Here is a 20,510-nt window from a genome sequence, read left to right on the forward strand (position 1 = left end):
GTCAGATAAAAGTGGTAAATTAATGAGAGAAAGACGAAAAAAAATTAACCCTAGAAACCAAGAAATATACTTAGTATTTTTATTATTATATTTTAGAGAGAGTCTTGCTAAACATAGCAAGGCCAGGCCAGTCTCAAAGTCTTGGCCTCAAGCAATCCTCCCAACTCAGCCTCCTGAGTAGCGGAGATTACAGGCATTATAGGCATGAGCCAATGCCCTCAGCAAGAAGTCTGTATGTTCTTATCATACATGTGATTAAATGAAATTATACTCTAGGAAACCAACAAATTAGGATAATATTTTAAATATCATGACTACGCCAAAACTCTGCCAAGAGTATTTTTAAAATTTTTTAAAATGTCAAGGATGTTTAAGCTGATGTGTTTAATGTGCACAATCTCCAATTCTAGTTATAATCAATGACATGCCCATAAATCAGAGAGTACTTCTATGAAAACAGTCACAGCCTGTAAGTATGGATAAAACTCCTCAGCTTTACCTTTTAGATGGTTCTATACAATTTCAGAATTCAAGCCTCTTTCTTCAACTCTCTAATTAATCTTATTATCCTTGGCAGTAAAATAATCTTACCAATTGCTTTCCCTATGACATTGTGAATGAAATTCCCATTTCTCTTTGCTAGGTATTGTTAGCTGCCATCTCTGGGAAGGAGAAAGTGTTTTTATAGACAGGCATGTCAAGGACAAATAATGGAGCTGAAATGCAAGGGTGGATGGCAAATAAATTGCATCTTGTGAACTAACTCCAACTAATTTCTGCCTGGAGCACTGTGTTTAAAAGGATTCCTAGGCCACATCTGGAGGAACTCAGGAAAAAAAACAAAAGACAAGTAAGAAAGGTAAGTGGAGAATCAGTAAAGTATAGTGCCACAGTAGCCTAGGGTTTCAAGGAAAGGAGATTATAATATCAAGTCAGGCAGAGCAGCAGCCAAACAACGTGAAAAAAAAATGTCCATGAGACTTGGCATGCAGGAGATCACTGATGTGCCTACTGACAGCAAGTTCAGTAGTGTTGTGAGGGAAGAAGTCAATGGGCTAAAGCGGAAATGAGTGCTGACACAGAGAAAGCAGGTGTAAACCAGAGACAGACAGTGTACCGGATGGCTGAAGAGTCAAATACTTACGTAGCAAATGGGGATAGAGACAAGTGTCCAATGCATGCACTGGCCTTCTCAGGACAAACATTCCACCCCCAAACAACTATAGGAAAGGGGTAAAGAGGGATACTCCTATAGGTCAATTTATAGAAAAGATCCAAACCTTAAAAATCTCAATGAAGTAGGAGCTAAGAACCTCTGTATCAGGTGAAGAGACAGGAAGGTCAAGACAGGGAAGGAGAAGATTTGGTAAAGTTCTTGAAGAGAATGAGAGAACTAAACAGGGCTGGGCAAGCAAAAGGCATCAGGCAAGGCCGAGTACTCAGATGAGGCTGAAAATATGTAATAGTAACTTTAAAACAGGGTTAATCTGTATGAGTAGGTGCTTTTTCTTTAGCCCTCAGATACAGAAGTAGAACAACAGACTGTGGATTGGGCTGGCATTTTGCCAGGGTACAGCAGGAAGACAGGGGCACAGGAAAGGCCCAATGTTGGGAGTATTTCAGTTAATCTCCTGTGAGATCCAGGCTGGCTAAGGTAGCAAGGTAGGTTATAAGAAGAAAAATACAGACAAACTCGTGGGACTGCAGAGGCTTGGAAGGAGAAAACGTGTTGGGTGACAGTGAGATGCATAAGATTGCTAAGGTGATACACCTGTAGATGAGAAGGTGGCGGTCCCAGCCTGGGTAAAGGGTGACAGATCTACACCTGGTGATGACCACTGGCATTAAAGGAATCCAGAAGAGATGAGGCTTTTTCTGCTTGTGTAAGTTATCTCCTTATTCAAGTTTGTCTTCACCACTGAAGACCTCTGAAAGTTGTCAATTTCATTAAGGTAAATACAGAAGACATATTTTATTCAAAATGACAAAATGCTTCTAGAGAAAAAGCACCATATGCCTGGTCAAGTAATGAATGTATGATTCTGGATAAATCATGGCATTTCCATGTTTGAGGTAATATAGTCTGTCTATCTCTACTCCTTAATTCTCCATCTATAAAGACAGCAACAATATAATCAGCCATGTCTCTTTTTTTTTTTTTTTTGAGCCGGAGTCTCACTCTGTCACACAGGCTGGAGTGCAGTAGCACAATCTTGGCTCACTGCAACCTCTGCCTCCTGGTTCAAGCAATTCTCCTGCCTCAGCCTCCCAAGTAGCTGGGATTACAGGTGCCCACCACCATACCCGGCTAATTTTTGTATTTTTAGTAGAGACGGGGTTTCACCATGTTGGCCAGAATCAGCCATACATCTTGTATAAAATAAATACAAAGAGAAACAATGGGTGACAGAGTGAGACCTTCAAGTCAAAAAAAAAAAAAAAAAAAAAAAAAAAGGCTGGGCACATGCCTGTAATCCCAGAACTTTCAGAGGCTGAGGTGAGTGGATCTCGTGAAGTCAGGAGTTCAAGACCAGCCTGGCCAACATAGTGAAACCCCATCTCTACTAAAAATACAAAAGTTAGCTGGGTGTAGTGGCAGATGCCTGTAGTCCCAGCGACCTAGGAGGCTGAGGCAGGAGAACCGCTGGAATCCAGGAGGCAAAGGGCGCAGTGCGCTGAGATCATACCACAACACTCCAGCCTGGGCAACAGAGTGAGACTCTGTCTTAAAGAAAAAAGACAGAAAAGATTATAAAGGCAGAAATTCTTGGGGTGGGGAGAAGAACTATACAAAATTAACTAGATACTTTTTCAAGAAGAAAAATATCAGGGAGTACTGAAAAAGAAAATTATATAAAGAAAGAGAAATTAATCTAAATAGCAACTAAAAACCCTATAAAAATGTATCAACAGTCCAGCAAAACACAAGTAGCTACAAGCTTGACACTAATTCAAAGTCAGTATTTTCTTCTGACTGACAGACTCAGGGAAAGACAAGACAAGCCAAAAACGAAAGTTACTTTATCCACCATATAGCAAAAGAAATGTGTCATCCATAACATAAATTACTAAAACCTAACAGTATTTATTTTTAGACAAAAAGAGTATTAAGGAGAGCTGGTAAAAACAATTCATTACAAAGTAAGTTGTGTGTGTGTGTGTGTGTGTGTGTGTGTAAGTCTGCCATTCATTTACAAAAACTGATTTACTCTTTTTCCAGGCAAAAATATGCACTTTTGGAGCAAGTAAAAAATTACATTAACATTAAAAAACAGTATTTATGAAGAAGCATAAGCTTAAACATAGTTCTAGCCATAAAAAGTGTGACCCTACTGCAAAACATCCAACTTGGAAATTTGCCAATATTATAGAAAAACTTTGCAAATGAGTGTGTTCTTTAATCCTGCAATTCTGATTTAGGAATTTATCATGAGGAAATCATGACGGATACACGCAAAGGCTTTACTATGTATAATAGTAAAAACAGAACATAATCCAAAAGGCCAACATTAGGGAAATGGTTACATAATTTATGGATTATCTTTATTATGGAATATATGCATCATTTATTTTAAAAAAAACAAACAAAAAATCAAATTACATGGGAAAAAGCTTGCCATCTACTGAAGAGTAAAAAATGTTACAGAATTTGTTGTAATGTGTCATTTCAATTTTCTTTTTGTGGTGTTGAACTATCCATACTTTCTAAAATGAGCGCTATGAAAGGCATTTATAGCTTTTGTTATTTAAAGTTATTTCAAAAAAATCTTGCCACTTCTTCCTCAAAGCACTTGGCAAATGAAATACAAAAACACTGAAAAACTAAAGTTTTTCCCATTATTTTGTAAACATATTTTACTAATAATTTTAATGCTATTTTATTACCTAGCAAGTATTTGTAATTACAAAAAAAATTGATTTAAGAAAAGTATTTAGAAGCTCGTGTTATCATATTGAGGGCAATGACTATGCCCATCTTTTCAGTCTCAACGACTCATCTAACTCATAAAGAGCTCTTATTCCATTCAGTTTCATCCTGTCTCAGTCTCTCTCTGTAGAGAATTAGCACATGCACTGGCCGGGTGCGGTGGTGGCTCACGCCTGTAATCCCAGCACTTTGGGAGGCCAAGGCGGACGCATCACGAAGTCAGGAGACGGAGACCATACTGGCTACATGGTGAAACTCCATCTCTACTACAAATACAAAAACATTAGCCGGGAATGGTGGCACACGCCTGTAGTCCCAGCTAGTTGGGAGGCTGAGGCAGGAGAATCGCTTGAACCCGGGGGGCAGTGGCTGCAGTGAGCCGAGATTGAGTCACTGCACTCCAGCCTGGGTGACAGAGCGAGACTCCATCTCAAAAAAAAAAAAACATATTAAGGTAACAATTAAGTGATGTGAAATATTCAACAGCACAGGATCTTTCCTAATTATGGTTGGAACAGTTGCAATTCCTTTTCTATTGAAAACAGTCATTAGGAGAATAAAATGAATTAGCATGGACAAGGCACTCAGTATAATAAACATCATAAAATGTTGGTTACATAAGTAAATGAATTAATAAACATGGAAAACCACATAATGCACATACATTCAATACCTACTTTCGAAGGTGGTCATGTTCTTTCAAAAACAGCTCAGTTCTTCTGTTGTTTACTCCAGACCCACTTTTATATGACCTGGGACAAAAGAGAAAATTTAAAAACATTTTTGGCAGAGAATACAAAATCAGATTAAGTGACTGACCCTAGTGATCTTGAAAGTAGAAAAATTGAGCCTCTCCAGGGTTTTGAATGAACAATGAAAGTACGTAATCCTTTGCATTTCCCTCTGAAAAATGTTATTATAAGTAGATAAATATTAATGCCTCTGCCTCTCTAATTTAGGCCTAACAGTTTACCATTTTTCACCAAAATAACTCAACATTCTGAAACAACCAACCAAAAAAATCTTACTTTTCCTTTACCTCCTGTCTCTGATATCTTCATTTTTCTCCAAGTGGAAGTAAAACTTAGGACTGATTTAGTACATAGCACACAGGGTGGGAAAGCTGTTGAAATGAAATGTTTTCTTTCACAGTAATATATGCAGTCCACCAACTGAAGTCTAAGGAACACTGAAATCTAGCTGAAGATTTGCTCATTTTGGCACACTTAAGGAAAACCATTTTGGTTTTCAGTGTATTGAAGTTCACAAAAAAATTACTCTTATCATTACTATCAAAAATTTAATTTTTCTGTTTTCCACTAATAATAAAGTATCAGGAGCAATTTTTTTGTTTTGTTTTGTTTTGTTTTTGGAGACAGAGTCTTACTTTGTTACCCAGACTGGAGTGCAGTGGCACAATGTTGGCTCACTGCAGCCTCCTCAACCTCCCAGGTTCCAGTGATCCTCCTGCCTCAGCCCCACAAGTAGCTGGGACTACATGAGCACACCACCATGCCTGGCTAATGTTTGCTTTTTTTTTTTTTGAGATGAATTCTCACTCTGTCACCCAGGCTAGAGTGCAGTAGTGCCATCTCGGCTGACTGCAACCTCTGCCTCTCGGGTCCAAGCAATTTTTGTGCCTCAGCCTCCTGCGTAGCTGGGATTACAAGTGCCCGCCACCATGCCCACCTAATTTTTATATTTTTAGTAGAGATGGGGTTTCGCCACGTTGGCCAAGCTGGCCTTGAACTCCTGAGCTCAAGTGATCCACCTGTCTTGGCCTCCCAAAGTACTAGGATTTCACAAGCATGGGCCACCATGCCCAGCCCAAAGTTTTTAAAATTTAAGTTAAGTGTGCAAATACTACAGTAAGACAAAAGAGGGTCATGCTGTTAAAACTGAAATACTGGCTGAAAGGCAGTGCTACTGTGCAAAGCACAGGAGAAAACACCACCGAGGAAAGCAGAATAATATAACCAAGAACACATTGGACTCGGGAGACTGATGACTTGGATTTAAATCTCTACTGAATCATTTCATAGCCACTTCACATCAGACAAGTGTCTCAATATCTAGTTTTGTAAAATGAGACTGATAATTTCTATCTTAACCAAAAGATTGCTATGAGGCCAAAAAATACAATACATCAAAAAATACTGTGTAAACTACTACATATACTTTCCTCTAGCACCTAGATTCTAAACTCCTACAGGGCCACATTGGTCTGTTCATTTCTTTTTTTTTTTTTAGACAGAGTCTTGCTCTGTCACCCAGGCTAGAGTGCAGTGGCAGGATCACAGCTCACTACAACCTCCACATCCCAGGTTAAACCAATTCTCCTGCCTCAGCCTCCCGAGTGGCTGGGATTGCAGGTGCCTACAACTATGCCCAGCTAATTTTTATATTTTTAGTAGAGACGGGGTTTCACCATGTTGGCCAGGCTGATCTTGAACTCCTGGCCCCAAGTGATCCGCCTGCCTCAGCCTCCCAAAGTGCTGGGATTACAGGCGTGAGCCACCACGCCTGGCTGGTCTTTTCATTTCTACCTTCTGCTGTGACTAACTCGGAGTTGATACTCAGGAGACAGTTTAATGAATAGATGAACGTATGTATCTTTTATGGCCATTTTTCAAAAAGCAAGTTATTACAATGGGTTGCATTCTAGTGATTCCCACAAATTATGGGGGGGCTCAATGTCTATACATTAAAGACCATCCCCTATGTGGGTTCCCAATGCATTCCTCAAAATGTATGTATAAATGGACTATATGGAAATTAAACAAAAGACTTAAATGTCCTGAAGGACTGAAAATATTACAACAGTCTTACTGTTGAAACTGTTACTGTTACAACAAAATAAAGGATCTCTAGGAAAGTGTTTCTGAGATCACACATAATATATAGTTTACCATAAATGTGTATCATAGTTTATAAAACGTATCACATAATTTATCATATTTATCACAAGTGAGACAATGACAGGTATCAGTAGATGGCTCCAAATTGGAACATCTTCAGCTTCAATGAGACGCCCATGGGACTTAACTTTGTCGGTAAGTTCAGCTGTAAAAAAATTTCCAAAAATGCGTATGAAATGCTAGAATAGATCACTGAAGGTGAGGTGAAGGGACAGAAGAAAAAAATATTTAAAATTATAGATTGAGATCAGTATGAGAATGTTGGGAGTCCTTAAATAATTTAACATAAGGCTATGAGTTTGTACATATTATTGTTTGTAATATATAACTGTTGGGACAAGAGAGAGGGCCAGGGGACAGGTGACAATCAGGAAGAGAAACATGGAGAGCTTCAGTTACTGATAATGTTACAATTAAAGAATTTTTTTTTCTCTGACACATCTGCAGAGGATCATAAAAGTAACGTTATAATTCTTAGGGTTGGAGGTAAGAGATCGGAGAACCATGAAGAACCATCTAAGCTGGACTTGGAATTAAGACAGGAAAGTCAAGGTTGGCAGGAGCCAATGATAAAGTAAGAGGAAGCATGAGATAAAAATGGAAAAGTAGATTAGGATGACACTGTAACAGCAATGTTATAAAGACAGTGAAATGGGAATTGGAAACCCTGAAATCTCAACCATGGTTCTGCCACTCAATTTGCAATTAACCAGGAACATATCCTAAAGCCAAATCTGAATAAATTCTACAACATAATATAAAAGGCAACTTACTCAATATCTTTTCGTACTGATCCCATGAGATTCTCCCTTTCCCGTATTGCCATAAAGTTTGCTTTGGTTTTATGGAATTCATGTGTATAATCCTGTAATAAATCAACATCCAGTCTCAACAGAAGCTAATTACGGATTTTCATCTCACTGAACCAGTTATGTATCATCATCACACTGTAAATTTGTCAAGAAAACTGTTATTTAAGAAATCAAATTAACCAAAGGTAAAAATAACTTTAAAATTACTTTCCTGAAGAGTGACCAACTTCTTTCAAATGAAAATAATTCAGTGCTAGGGAAACAGTGCCATTAAATCACTATCCTTTGTACCTCCTAGTACTTTGTCTTATGAGGCAGAATTAAGAAGAAAAAAATTCCGAGATAAAATAACTTCAAATAGTCTAGGAGAAAACTTGAGAGGCTCTTTCTACTTAGTAGTATACTTAATAGAGCTTATTTTCAAATTTCATCATTTTGGAGCTCTCACAAAAAATTTAATTCCTAAACAGAAAAGAACATAATCAAGAGAATTATAAGGAAAAAAATAATCTTTAAACATTTTCTATTATTTTTGTACCACTGTTAAAAGTATTTCATCACTTTTCATAAATTCAGAGATGTAGACAAAGAAGAAAATCAAAATCTTGTCTCCCACAGAGTCCCTGCTGACCTTTTAAAAAACAAAAGTAACACATAAACATGGAGGAGAATATTAAAAGAGCACCAAAAGAAATAAAGGTGAAACAAAGGAAAACAAAACATTCTGCTCCATACCTCATAACTGTTACCATCATTTTGTATTTTCTTCCAGGAAATTATTATTTTCTTTTTTTTTTTTTTGGAGACAAGAGTCTTGCTCTGTCGCTCAGGCTGGAGTATAGTGGTGCCATCTCAGCTCACTGCAACCTCCACCTCCCGGGTTCAAGCGATTCTAGTGCCTCGGCCTCCCTAGTACTGGGACTACAGGAGCGTGCCACTACATCCAGCCAATTTTTGTATTTTTAGTAGAGGTGGAGTTTCACTATGTTGGCCAGGCTGGTCTTGAACTCCTGACCTCAAGAGTTCCACCCACATTGGCCTCCCAAAATGCTGGGATTACAGGTGTGAGCCACTGCGCCTGGCCAGGAAATATGTTTTTACATATACAAGCTTATCTATTATCTCTTTCACTTTGCCAAATAAGTCATAATGTATATTCTGATGTACACCTTGCCTTCTGTACTTCATAAAGTATCAAGCAATCTTTCCATATTAGGAAAAAGAAATCTACATCATTCTTTTTAATAGCTGCATAGAATATTATCTTATGACTATCACAATTTAATAAATTTCCTACTGATAAACACTTTAGTTGTTTTCATTTTGTTTGCTATTAAAAATACTGCAAGAGCCAGGCAGGGTGGCTCATGCCTGTAATCCCGGCCCTTTGGAAGGCTGAGGTGGGCGGATCACTAGAAGTCACGAGTTCGAGACCAGCCTGGCCAACATGGCGAAACCCTGTCTCTACGAAAAACACAAAACTTAGCCAGCATGGTGGCATGCACCTGTAGTCCCAGCTACTTTGCTCGGGAGGCTGAGGCAGGAGAATCGCTTGAACTTGGGAGGCAGAGGTTACAGTGAGTTGAGATCATACCACGGCACTCCAGCCTAGGCAACAGAGCGAGACTCTGTTTCAAAAAAAGAAAAAATACTGCCAATAAACATTCTTATATATTTTTTTAACTGAACTCTTTTATTTTAAAAAAAAGTATATTTAGGCCGGGCTCGGTGGCTCATGCCTGTAACCCCAACACTTTGGGAGGCCGAGGCGGGTGGATCATGAGCTCAGGAGATCGAGACCATCCTGGCTAACACGGTGAAACCCCGCCTCTAATAAAAACACAAAAAATTAGCCGGGAGTGGTGGCGGGCACCTGTAGCCCCAGCTACTCGGGAGGCTGAGGCAGGAGAATGGTGTGAACCCAGGAGGCAGAGGTTGCAGTGAGCCGAGACCGTGCCACTGCACTCCAGCCTGGGTGACACAGTGAGACTCTGTCTCAAAAAAAAAAAGTATATTTAAAGAGTAAATGTCTATTAAGTTCAACAGAGCTTTAAAAAAAAGGAGTAAATGCCTAGCAATAGAATAATTGGATCAGGGCTGGGCACGGTGGCTCATGCCTGTAATCCCAGCACTTTGGGAGGCCAAGGTGGGTGGATCACGACATCAGGAGTTTGAGACCAGCTTGACCAATATGATGAAACCCCATCTCTACTAAAAATACAAAAATTAGCTGGGCGTGGTGGCGCACGCCTGTAGTTCCTGCTACTCAGGAGGCCGAGGCAGAAGAATCGCTTGAACCCAGGAGGTGGAGGCTGCAGTGAGCTGAGATCGCACCACTGCACTCCAATACTCCAGCCTGGACAACAGAATGAGACTCCGTCTCAAAAAAAAGAATAACTGGATCAAAGAATCTTACATTCATTTAAATTCTGGTAGTGCTAAACTGCCTTCTATAAACATTACATCAATTTATGTTCCCACCAGTAATATATGAGTGCCCTTTTTTTATTTTTACTCTTGCCAATAATGGGTAATACATGTTTCAACATTTGCTAATCTGACATGTGAAAAATCACCTCTTTTAGATTTCTGTATTTTTATTTGGAAATACTGCTGAAAATGTTTTTATAGTTTTGGCCACTCATTTTTTTGTAAGCCATTTTATATCCTTTGTCCATTTTCCTACTGTCTTTTTCTTATTTCTATTATTTCTCTGTGTAGTAAGCAAATTAGCCATTCGTTATGGTTTCCAGTATCAAGTCTTATTTAGAAAGTCCTTTCTTCTCAAAAGTGTATAAATTTCACCTCTGCTTTATGGTTTCTTTTTCTACACTTCTTGGATCCATCTGGAATTTGTTCTGGATGTGAGGATTGAGATACAATTGTTTTTTTTAAATCCCTGAATAATTAGGCAATGGTTATAGTTCTATTTATTTTATAATTTCTCTTTGCCCCACTGATTTTAAACAACATCTTTATCAGAAACTAAAAATTTCCAAACATAATTGGGTCTACATATAAACTCTACTCTGTTTAATTGTTTTTATTTGTTTATTTTTCTCTAGTATCAAACTGTCTTAACTATTCCAGCTTTTTAACAGGTTTTAAGATCTGGTAGAACTAGGAATCCTCTACCACTTATCTTCATTTTCAGGTTGTTTTCTTGGTTGTTCTTGTATGTCTATGATTCCAAATGAACTTTGGTGTCATTATGTCATTTGTTTTTAATTAAACAACGATACAACCCTGCTGTTTCCACTGGGATGTCATGCAATTTAGATGAAAGTCTTCCTATCCAAAAACAGAATGATTCTTTCCTTTACTTAAATCTTTTTTTTTTTTTCTTTTTTTTTGAGACGGAGTCTTGCTCTGTCGCCCAGGCTGGAGTGCAGTGGCGCGATCTCGGCTCTGCAAGCTCCGCCTCCCAGGTTCACGCCATTCTCCTGCCTCAGCCTCTCCGAGTACCTGGGACTACAGGCGCCCGCCACCATGCCCGGCTAATTTTTTGTATTTTCAGTAGAGACAAGGTTTCACCGTGGTCTCCATCTCCTGACCTCATGATCTGCCCGCCTCGGCCTCCCAAAGTGCTGGGATTACAAGCGTGAGCCACCGCGCCCGGCCTCCTTTACTTTAATCTTGTTCTATGTCCCTCAGTAGAATTTTGCACATACAAGTCCTACACATTGCTTATTTCATATATAAATGATTTATAGTTTCTTCCATTATATTTTCTAACAGGTTATCATTTATTTCCTATCATAGTAGGAAAACTATTTGCTTTTATGTATTCATTTTGTAATCTACAATCTTACTGAATTTAATTGTTTCTAACTTTTTATCAGGTAATTTTCTTGCATGTACTAGACATATAATTTTATCCTGCTACCTCACAGAAATTTTGCCTCTTCCTTTCCAATATTTACTTCTTTTTTTTTTTCTTTTTTTTGAGACAGTCACTCTGTTGCCCAGGCTGGAGTGCGGTGGCACAATCTCGGCTCACTGCAACCTCCACCTCCCAGGTTCAAGGGTTCAAGCTATTCTCCTGCCTCAGCCTCCCAAGTAGCTGGGATAACAGGCACCCACCACCACGCCCCCGCTAATTTTTGTATTTTTAGTAGAGAAGGGGTTTCACCCTGTTAGCCAGGCTGGTCTCCAACTCCTGACCTCAAAAGATCCGCCCACCTCAGACTTCCAAAGTGCTGGGATAAGAGGTGTGAGCCACCATGCCTAGCACACATTTCATTTCTTTTTACTGTCTAATTGCACCATCAAGAACTTAAAAAACAACATTATACATTTGTAGTGATCATGGGTATCCTTGTCTTATTTCAAACAATGGGAATGTTTTTATTGCTTTCTCTTTAAACACAATGCTAGCTTTTAACCTGATAATATATTTTTGTATTAAAGTATCTATTCCTACTTTTTTTTTTTTTTTTTTTTTAGATGGAGTTTCACTCTTGTAGTCCAGGCTGGAGTGCAGTGGCGCAATCTCAGCTCACTGCAACCTCCGGCTCCTGCGTTCAAGCTTCTCCTGCCTCAGCCTCACAAGTAGCTGGGATTATAGGCGCCCACCACTATGCCCAGCTTATTTTTGTACTTTTAGTAGAGACAGGGTTTTGCCATGTTGGCCAGGCTGGTCTCCAACTCTCGACCTCAGGTGATCCACATGCCTCGGCTTCCCAAAGTGCTGGGATTACAGGCACGAGCCACTGCGCCCGGCCATCTATTCCTACTTTTAAAAACAGTTTTTAAAATTAGAAATAGTTGCTGACTTTTCTCAACATTAAAAATATTTGTGGCTGGGTACAGCGGCTCATGCCTATAATTCTAGCACTTTGGAAGGCCAAGCTGGGTGGATTGCCCATACACAGGAGTTAAGAGAACAGCCTGGGCAACATAGCAAAAACCTGTGAACACAGGAATTAGAGACCAGCCTGGGCAACATGGCAAGGACCTGTCTCTGCAAAAGCTTTTAAAAAATTAGCCAGGCGTGGTGGCATGTGCTTGTGGTCCCAGATACTCGGGACGCTGAGGTAGGAGGATTGTTTGAGCTTGGGAGGTTGAGGCTGCAGTGGGCTGTGACTGTACTACTGCACTCCAGCCTGAGTGACAGAGAAACCCCATCTTAAAAAAAAAAATTGCCTTCCTACTTGTACTACTATATTTTTAACATATCCTCCATTTACATCTTTAAAAGTTTATTTAGTTTTATTGGCACATACACATTTACTGTTTTCTCAAACAATATACTAAGTATAGTAAATCATACCCCTCCATATGCCAGATTAAAGTACACTCTTACCCACCATGTTATTGTCTATACATGACCATTGGCTATTTCACTGTTACAGCTAGCTAGCTAGGTCTACCAGAGTGGAAGTATATGTACCCAGTGATGAATATTACTCAACTTCGCCAGGAAATAGCAAGAGCTATTATTTTCAGAATTTTATAATGGTGACCAAAAAAAAAGTAAAACAAGTCCCTATAGCATGGCATTTATTTTCTCAGATTTTTCTCTTTGTCCTTTTAAATATATGTGCACATATCCAATGCAGGGATTAAAAAACAAAAAACCCGAACTCCTGTGATAATGAAAACGTCTCGAGCCCAATATATTACCTGCAATATGTCTCTATGCCGCTGTAATGTATACATCAGGGCTGCATTCAAGGAGGGGACACCTGCACTGTTGGTATATTCTGCCATTTTATCATTTACCCCTGTAAGCTAGAAATAAAGAAAAAAAAATCAAAATATTTCACTAAGCACTATAAACAGCTAAAAACAAATTATTTGCCTATATGCCCTTTCGGTTGACAGCAAAACAACACAAAACAAAACAAAAAACAAACAAGATAGCAAGTAAGAATTCAGCATTCCCCCACATAATCCATAAAGACCAAGATAACATCATATCACCTGAGAATGGCTGTCATCAAAATTCAAGCGGTGTGGGGAGGTACACATCTTGAATGGAATGGATAATTTCAATAAACATGTCTGTCTCAATATAATCCAGGATCCTATCTAACAAGTATACAGTTATTTGCAAAATAGCCATTTAACAGAAAGCACTTACCCTTGCCAAAAGTTGCTCAATCTCAATCGCCATTGTCTCAAACATTCTGTCCTGGCTTGATCCATTTAAAAGGGGTGTTGTATCAGAACTAAAAAGAAGTTTAGATAAAGAGGATCCATTACTCAAATGCAGTCCTTTAAAACATACTTAAAATAATAAGGTAATTAATAGGAGCCATAAAATGAATTATGGATTATGTTATATAGGGTCTGTGAGAAACAATCTTTTACATTTTTACCCCAAAGGAATTATGATTCCTTCAACCTCAACATTAAGTTCTCTCTTCTTTCCTTGACTCTTACCAACAGGAAATAAGATTGAGGTTTAAATGATCCACAGATTGGATAACCAGCTAACGAATACTCAGGAACTGGCTTTAAATCCAATATATACAGTCATGTCCTGCATGCTTTGGTACTAATCTTCTACATTTTCACTTATAGTACGCAATCATTCTTTTGTCTTGTAGAATTGTGTTAAATTGCCTTTTCAAATCTGAATAGTCAAAAATCTATCTTTTTACAAGTGAAACTTATGTTTGACAGATTCAAATTCTAAACCCACCTGTCCTCAGTGTTTCTTTTGCCTTTTCCAAAACACCACTAACCTTCATCAGGTTAGGTATGTATTAGCATCTGATGAGCAGCTCAATACAGATCAGAGTTATACTGGACACAGACAAATGCCCAGGCAATGAATATGCTCTCCAATCTTACTGAATACTTTGTTCTACCCTGTGACAGTGCCTCGGTGTGGCAAATGAAAAAGATTAAGTAAATGCTCTGTAGACTACGAATATAAATCCTCCTCTACCACATCTATGAAAAAGAACAATATGCCAATAGAATTAAAGCTTCATGAAGGGAGGAAAAAACTGCTCTGTCTTATTCATAGATATATGCCTAGCACCTAGTATACAGCCTGGCACATAGTAGATGCTCATTAAATGTCTGTTGAATGAATGAATGAACGCGAGCGCAATCTCTACTACTGGTTATTCTATACTCATTATATTCATATATTCATCAGGACAGTGTAAGAGTAAAGGGAAATGGCCAAAAACTAATTCTTCACAATACTAGGATTCAGTTAAATTTAACTCATCTTATAGGTGGGTAATGATTCATAGACCTTGAAGTTCTCAAAATACAGAAAGTTAAAAAAAAAAAAAGAAAGAAAGATTCCTGGAATAAATAATATTCTAGTTATTGCTTAGTTGACTCATTGTGACATGCTTCCAACCTGGGCATCAAACAAGACACTTTAAAATACACATCAAATCTTGATCCTCATGGCCTTAGGTTTTTATTTAGAAGGGGAGTTAGGCTGAAGTAATTCTACAAAGCCAGTTTCAGTTTGTGGTAGAATTTCTTAGGAAATGTTTTCAAGATAGTTTTTCCTTTAGAGGAATAACAAAAGTGTTAGTTCATGAAGCACACAGAACATAGAAAATACATAGAAAGAACATTCTTCATTCTCTTTACTTGCTAAATAAAGCCAAGCCCAAAGCAATGCAGTCTATTTGATGTGTTAGTAATTTATTTTTAGATCCTAGAGTCGATGTTGGCCTTGCTGCCTTTACAACCAAGGAGTCCTTATGAAAAAGAAATAGTACTTTGGCTATAGTGTTGAAATTAGCTTTTTGTTCGAATGTACACACTATAGTAGGGTTTAGAGTGTGGGCTCTGGAGATAGACCTAGATTCAAATCCAAGCTCAGATTGTATTGTTTTTATTAGCTGACAAATATCCTACTCACTTCTAATCTTTGAAAAAGTATGTAAAATAAGTGTGGATTAACAACAATGCTGCTACCAGCAATTTCACCGCTAGGTATATAGAAACATTCTGCGTAAAAATGTTCCCAGCAGCATTTATAGAAAGCTCTTACCTAACATATAACGAACACTGTATGTCAGCTATCAAAATTATTATTATTAATTAGCAAAAATTAGAAACAATGGCCATCATCAAATGGTTAAACTGTGATACAGTCATAAAATACTACATATGAATTACAAATGAATATACCAGAGTTAAATGAATCCATAGCTGAATCTCAAAAATGTTAAAGAAAAAAAAAGTTGTAAAATAACTGTATTATATACATACTATATAACATAATAGAATACTACGAATTGCTCAGGAATACAAACATGCAGTAAGAATATATGTCGATTATAGGGTGGGAGAAAGTGGGGTGCCATAAGCGGCTTCAATGGAATGAGTATCATTTTTTTTAAAATGGGAGATAGGCTCATGGGGATTCATGATATTATTCTTCGTAACCGTCTTAAATATTGCCTAAGTAAAAAAAATTTTTTTTTTACTTCTACTTTTTTCAGAGACAGGGTTTCACCATGTTGCCCAGGCTAGTCTTGAACTCTTGGGCTCAAGTGATCCATCCGCCTCAGCCTCCTAAAGTCCTGGGATTACACGCATGATCCACTGTGCCTGGCTACTCCCAATATTTTCTTGAAACAAGTGGATGACTTAAAGTGAGCATAAGCTTCAAAGATAAGAATATATTTTCCATACATTTAATATGGTAATATACTAGTTTCTAAAAAAAAGTACCAAAATTAAAGACAGCTTTGATAATTAATAACAAGGATACACAGTGCATTAGATACCCTCTAATACAATAAACACCAGAAAAGCAGTATGTATACCTTGCACCTGGGTAGATCCGCAGGTCCACTTAGCAATTGGAAAACACAAGAAATACATACCACATGGGCAAATCAGCCACCTTTTCCCTACACTGGCTGAATTAGACACTTACATTTTTGATACAAACTTATTCTGAAGTTCTAGCAGGTTTCTTCTGACACTGTAACAATCTTTGTCTAAGGATTCCAAATAAATGCTAGTCTCGAGAATTTGGAAGAATTTTAATAAGTCACTAACAAATAAAACAATGAATGGCAAAACAAAACACCAAAAATTCACCAATAGACCAACTTACAGAAGTTATATATTTTAGTTTATTTTTTAATGCTTTAAAAACACAGTTAAGGCATAAGAAACAGAATCTGGTAGTACCTATACCTGTCGCGTCTTCCATCTCGGGTACTGCTATGACTGTAACTTGTACATAGTTTGCTGAAGGAAACTAGTTTCAGGTCAAGTTCATTTTCCAGCTGTCGAGCCTGTTTCCTGAGATCTTTAACAAAATTATAACAACAAATAATTAGACATAAAAAGTAGACACAAAAATCACAGGACCATTCTAAAGAAAACAAACTATGAAAATGATCATATACTGATCTTGTTACCCCATAAAGAAAAGCATTGGCTGGGCACGGTGGCGCACGCCTGTAATCCCTGCACTTTGGGAGGCCAAGGCGGGCGGATCACCTGAGGTCGGGAGTTTGAGACCAGCCTGATCAACATGAAGAAACCCTATCTCTACTAAAAATACAAAATTAGCCAGGTGTGGTGGCACACGCCTGTAATTCCAGCTACTCAGAAGGCTGAGGCAGGAGAATCGCTTGAACGTGGGAGGCGGAGGTTGCGGTGAGCCAAGATTGCGCCATTGCGCTTCAGCCTGGGTAACAAGAACAAAACTATGTCTCAAAAAAAAAAAAAAAAAAAAAAAACAGGAAAAGAAAAGTCTTAAAAGAAGGAAACCAAGGACTTGCCCAGCAAAGCAGATTAGTCACTTATAAACTTCAGAGGGGGCAAGAAGGGAAATAGTAATGGGAGATGCAACTTTGCAGCTTTACTCCAAAGATGGCTAGAAAACAAATGTTGTTCTACCCTTCCTGAAACTATTTGTATAGCAATAACTAAAATTCTGTAATTCAGAGAAAAACAAGAAGAGAATACAAATCACAAAGGAACTAAAAATATGGTTTATGACCAGCATTATCAACTTACCAGTTAATGTTATAAGAAAGAAGCCATTATTCTTTTGAAAGGGATTTTGCTTTTTATGTTCCAAAGCTTTATTAGGCTTATGAACTTCTTTTCATAATAGCAAAATGACTTATCTTTTTTTTTTTTTTTTTTTTTTTGAGATGGAGTCTTGTTCTGTCACCCAGGCTGGAGTGCTGTGGCATGACCTTGGCTCACTGCAGACTCCACCTCCTGGGTTCAAGCAACTCTCATGCCTCAACTACCTCCCAAGTAGCTGGGACTACAGGCACACACCACCACGCCTGGCTAATTTTTGAATTTTTAGTAAAGACGGGGTTTCACCATGTTGGCCAGGGTAGTCTTTAACTCCTGACCTCAAGTGATCCACCCACCTTGGCCTTCCAAAGTGCTGGGATTACAGGTGTGAGCCACCACGCCCGGACCAAAACGACTTCTCAATTGAACATAAAGAAAAAAAGTTACCACAAAAATTGCCTTTTTCTTTCTTTTTTTCTTTTCTGTTATTAGAGACGAGGTCTCACAATGTTGCCCAGGCTGCTCTCGAACTCCTAAGCTCCAGTGACCCTCCTGCCTGGGCCTCCCAAAGTGCTAGAATTACAGGCATGAGACATCGAACCTGGCCAAAAACCGCCTTTAAAAAACTTACTGAGGCCGGGCGCAGTGGCTCACGCCTGTAATCCCAGCACTTTGGGAGGCCGAGGCGGGCGGATCATGAGGTCAGGAGATCAAGACCATCCTAGCTAACACAGTGAAATCCTGTCTCTACTAAAAATACAAAATATTAGCCGGGCATGGTGGTGGGCGCCTGTAGTCCCAGCTACTCAGGAGGCTGAGGCAGGAGAATCTCTTGAACGCAGGAGGCGGAGGCTGCAGTGATCCGAGATCCATAGCGCCACTGCACTCCAGCCTGGGCGACAGAGCAAGTCCCCCCACAAAAAAAAAAAAAAAAAGTTTTCTAGCTAGTACACACATTTCAAATGGGCATTGTAATACATGTTTTAAACTATAAGCATGCTTTTCTGTGACTGGAATAATTGTCTTCTCTAGTAGGAAACATAAGTAAAAGCATTTTGAAAGTATGATAGGCAAATCTGGATAAATTTAGAATTAAGTTTCTTAGACCAAGGGGCTGATAGTGACAATACTGTGGCTTCTAGAGGCTTCAGTGGATAGCAATAGAAACAGGTCAAAGGAATTTGGAAGTAGTTTCTATGCGGCGGGAAAGCAAAGAAACAGTTGGGAGAAAAAGGTGAGCTTTCTCTGCTCTTGTCGATCATCATGGTCCAGGAATGAGTTTTACGTAAGCTCACTTTATCCAACTATATTTTCAGGAATTAAATAAACGCATTTGTCAAATCACAAGAAGGTTTTTTTGGTGGGAGAAGTATAGCAAATGTAACTGCAATTCACACAGGTTCTCTCAACTTTTTCAATAAAACCGATTCTAGACTCCAGAGCAGAAGGGTAAGTTATTTTCTCCTCCTTCAAACACCCAGTCCTGGAAGTCCCCAACCTGTAGTTGTCATGGGGACCCAATAAGTGACATTCTGTCTCCTATTCTCTTCCTACTTCCTCCGATGGACCGGAATGCAAGTTCCTCGTTCTCTTTTCCCACTCAGTTTTCAAATAGTGACCTCAACTCCAATGCGCTGACTCCTCCAGTCTCCCGGGCTCTGGATCTTCTCCCTCAACATCCGTTTCCTCTCAGAGTTCGTACCCCAAGCCCCTTCGTCCGAGTTCCATTACTCCCTCAACACAATTCTACCCAGGCTATTCAGATCCCTCTTCCTCTACATCCCCTCTCTGTCCACTCTGCCCAACCCCTGCCCCACGTCCCGCTCACACGGCCCGGCCAGGCCAGACCCCTGCCCCAGACCGTTCGGTATCCCCAAGGCCCCGGGGCTCCCACTTAGGCAAGCCCCGCTGCTCAGCTCGGCCGCTCCGGGGGTCTGGTTCTTTCCTCTGCTGCTTCTCCCAAGATCTGTCCTCACTCAGCCCCTCTCACCCTCGTGGGACGCACCCGGAGGCCTTCTCGCCCTCACCTTCCCAGTAATTGCTGGTCCCTGCCGCCATCTTTGTTATCCAACGTCAGCCGGGATAGGGAAGCAGAGGCGATGCAGGCCGGAAAGTCACCATGGCGACTGTTTCCGCCCTGAACGCCAGGGCCGACGGGATGCGAGCCTCCGCGGACACTGCCACCTGCTGATCAATTCGTTATCTTACAGCTTTTAAGTAGCGAGAGATGAACTTCAACTTTAGCTCCTGACACTCCGTGAGTGTCTGTCTTTCATTCCCTCTTTCTGCGCCCCAAAGCATCATCATCTCCCTCATCTCGGCTTATCCTTTCTCTCAGCAGGTGCCTACTTGACTGGGAGGAGAATCATCCTCAGGCAACTCCCTCTATTTCCCTCACCTTGTCTCTAATGTGTATCTTCAGCCAATTTCTTCCTTTCTCAGACACAGAGACCCTTTCTTCCCAGAGCGATTTCCTCCATCCTACCTCCCCGCCTATGCGCCTTCATCCACGTTCTTTGGCGTATGCGCTCTTCTCCACTGGCTGCTTTCCTTGTCTACAGCAGTTCTAGTCCCAGTCCTCTTTGTCCTTGTCAGCCGCCACATCTAGAAAGAGTGAGCTAACTGCTTCTACCTGCTCTCGGCCTGAGCCCTCGACCTGCTAAAATCTGCTGTCCAAACCCACACTTCATAGATACATAAATTGTCACAGTCTACTGGTGCTGACTTAATTCTAGTGAAGCGTAGAAACCTTAATTCCTGTAAAGTTCTTTCCCCCACTCATTTATAATATAGTTGTTTTTAAGTATTTCCTCTGCATTCATTAAGAGAACCACATCGGTCAATGTTACAATATTTGTTTCAAGTGTCAGG

The 20,510-nt window shown here is 39.5% G+C and overlaps 1 protein-coding gene across 5 annotated transcripts in view; it reads right to left on the reverse strand.

Moving 5' to 3' along the window:
* Nucleotides 1-19,757, reverse strand: part of GOSR1 (golgi SNAP receptor complex member 1) — a 46,567-nt gene extending 26,810 nt beyond the window's left edge. For 2 of the 5 annotated variants that reach the window (XM_030799988.1, XM_003277082.4), the window contains exons 1-6: nucleotides 19,667-19,757; nucleotides 16,788-16,908; nucleotides 13,744-13,831; nucleotides 13,284-13,391; nucleotides 7,620-7,711; nucleotides 4,606-4,680 (exon numbers count right to left, since the gene is read on the reverse strand). In XM_030799988.1, the coding sequence (XP_030655848.1) occupies nucleotides 4,606-4,680; nucleotides 7,620-7,711; nucleotides 13,284-13,391; nucleotides 13,744-13,831; nucleotides 16,788-16,908; nucleotides 19,667-19,697 (515 nt within the window). In that variant the 5' untranslated portion in view covers nucleotides 19,698-19,757. Of the gene's footprint in view, nucleotides 1-4,605; nucleotides 4,681-7,619; nucleotides 7,712-13,283; nucleotides 13,392-13,743; nucleotides 15,143-16,787; nucleotides 16,909-19,644 lie in introns of all 5 variants that reach the window. The other 3 variants (XM_012503555.2, XM_030799989.1, XM_012503556.2) reach the window with 3 other exon arrangements.
* Between the last annotated feature and the right edge of the window lie 753 nt (nucleotides 19,758-20,510).

The sequence above is a fragment of the Nomascus leucogenys genome, chromosome 19, assembly GCF_006542625.1.
Source record: "Nomascus leucogenys isolate Asia chromosome 19, Asia_NLE_v1, whole genome shotgun sequence".
In the NCBI taxonomy this organism is placed as follows: domain Eukaryota; kingdom Metazoa; phylum Chordata; class Mammalia; order Primates; family Hylobatidae; genus Nomascus; species Nomascus leucogenys.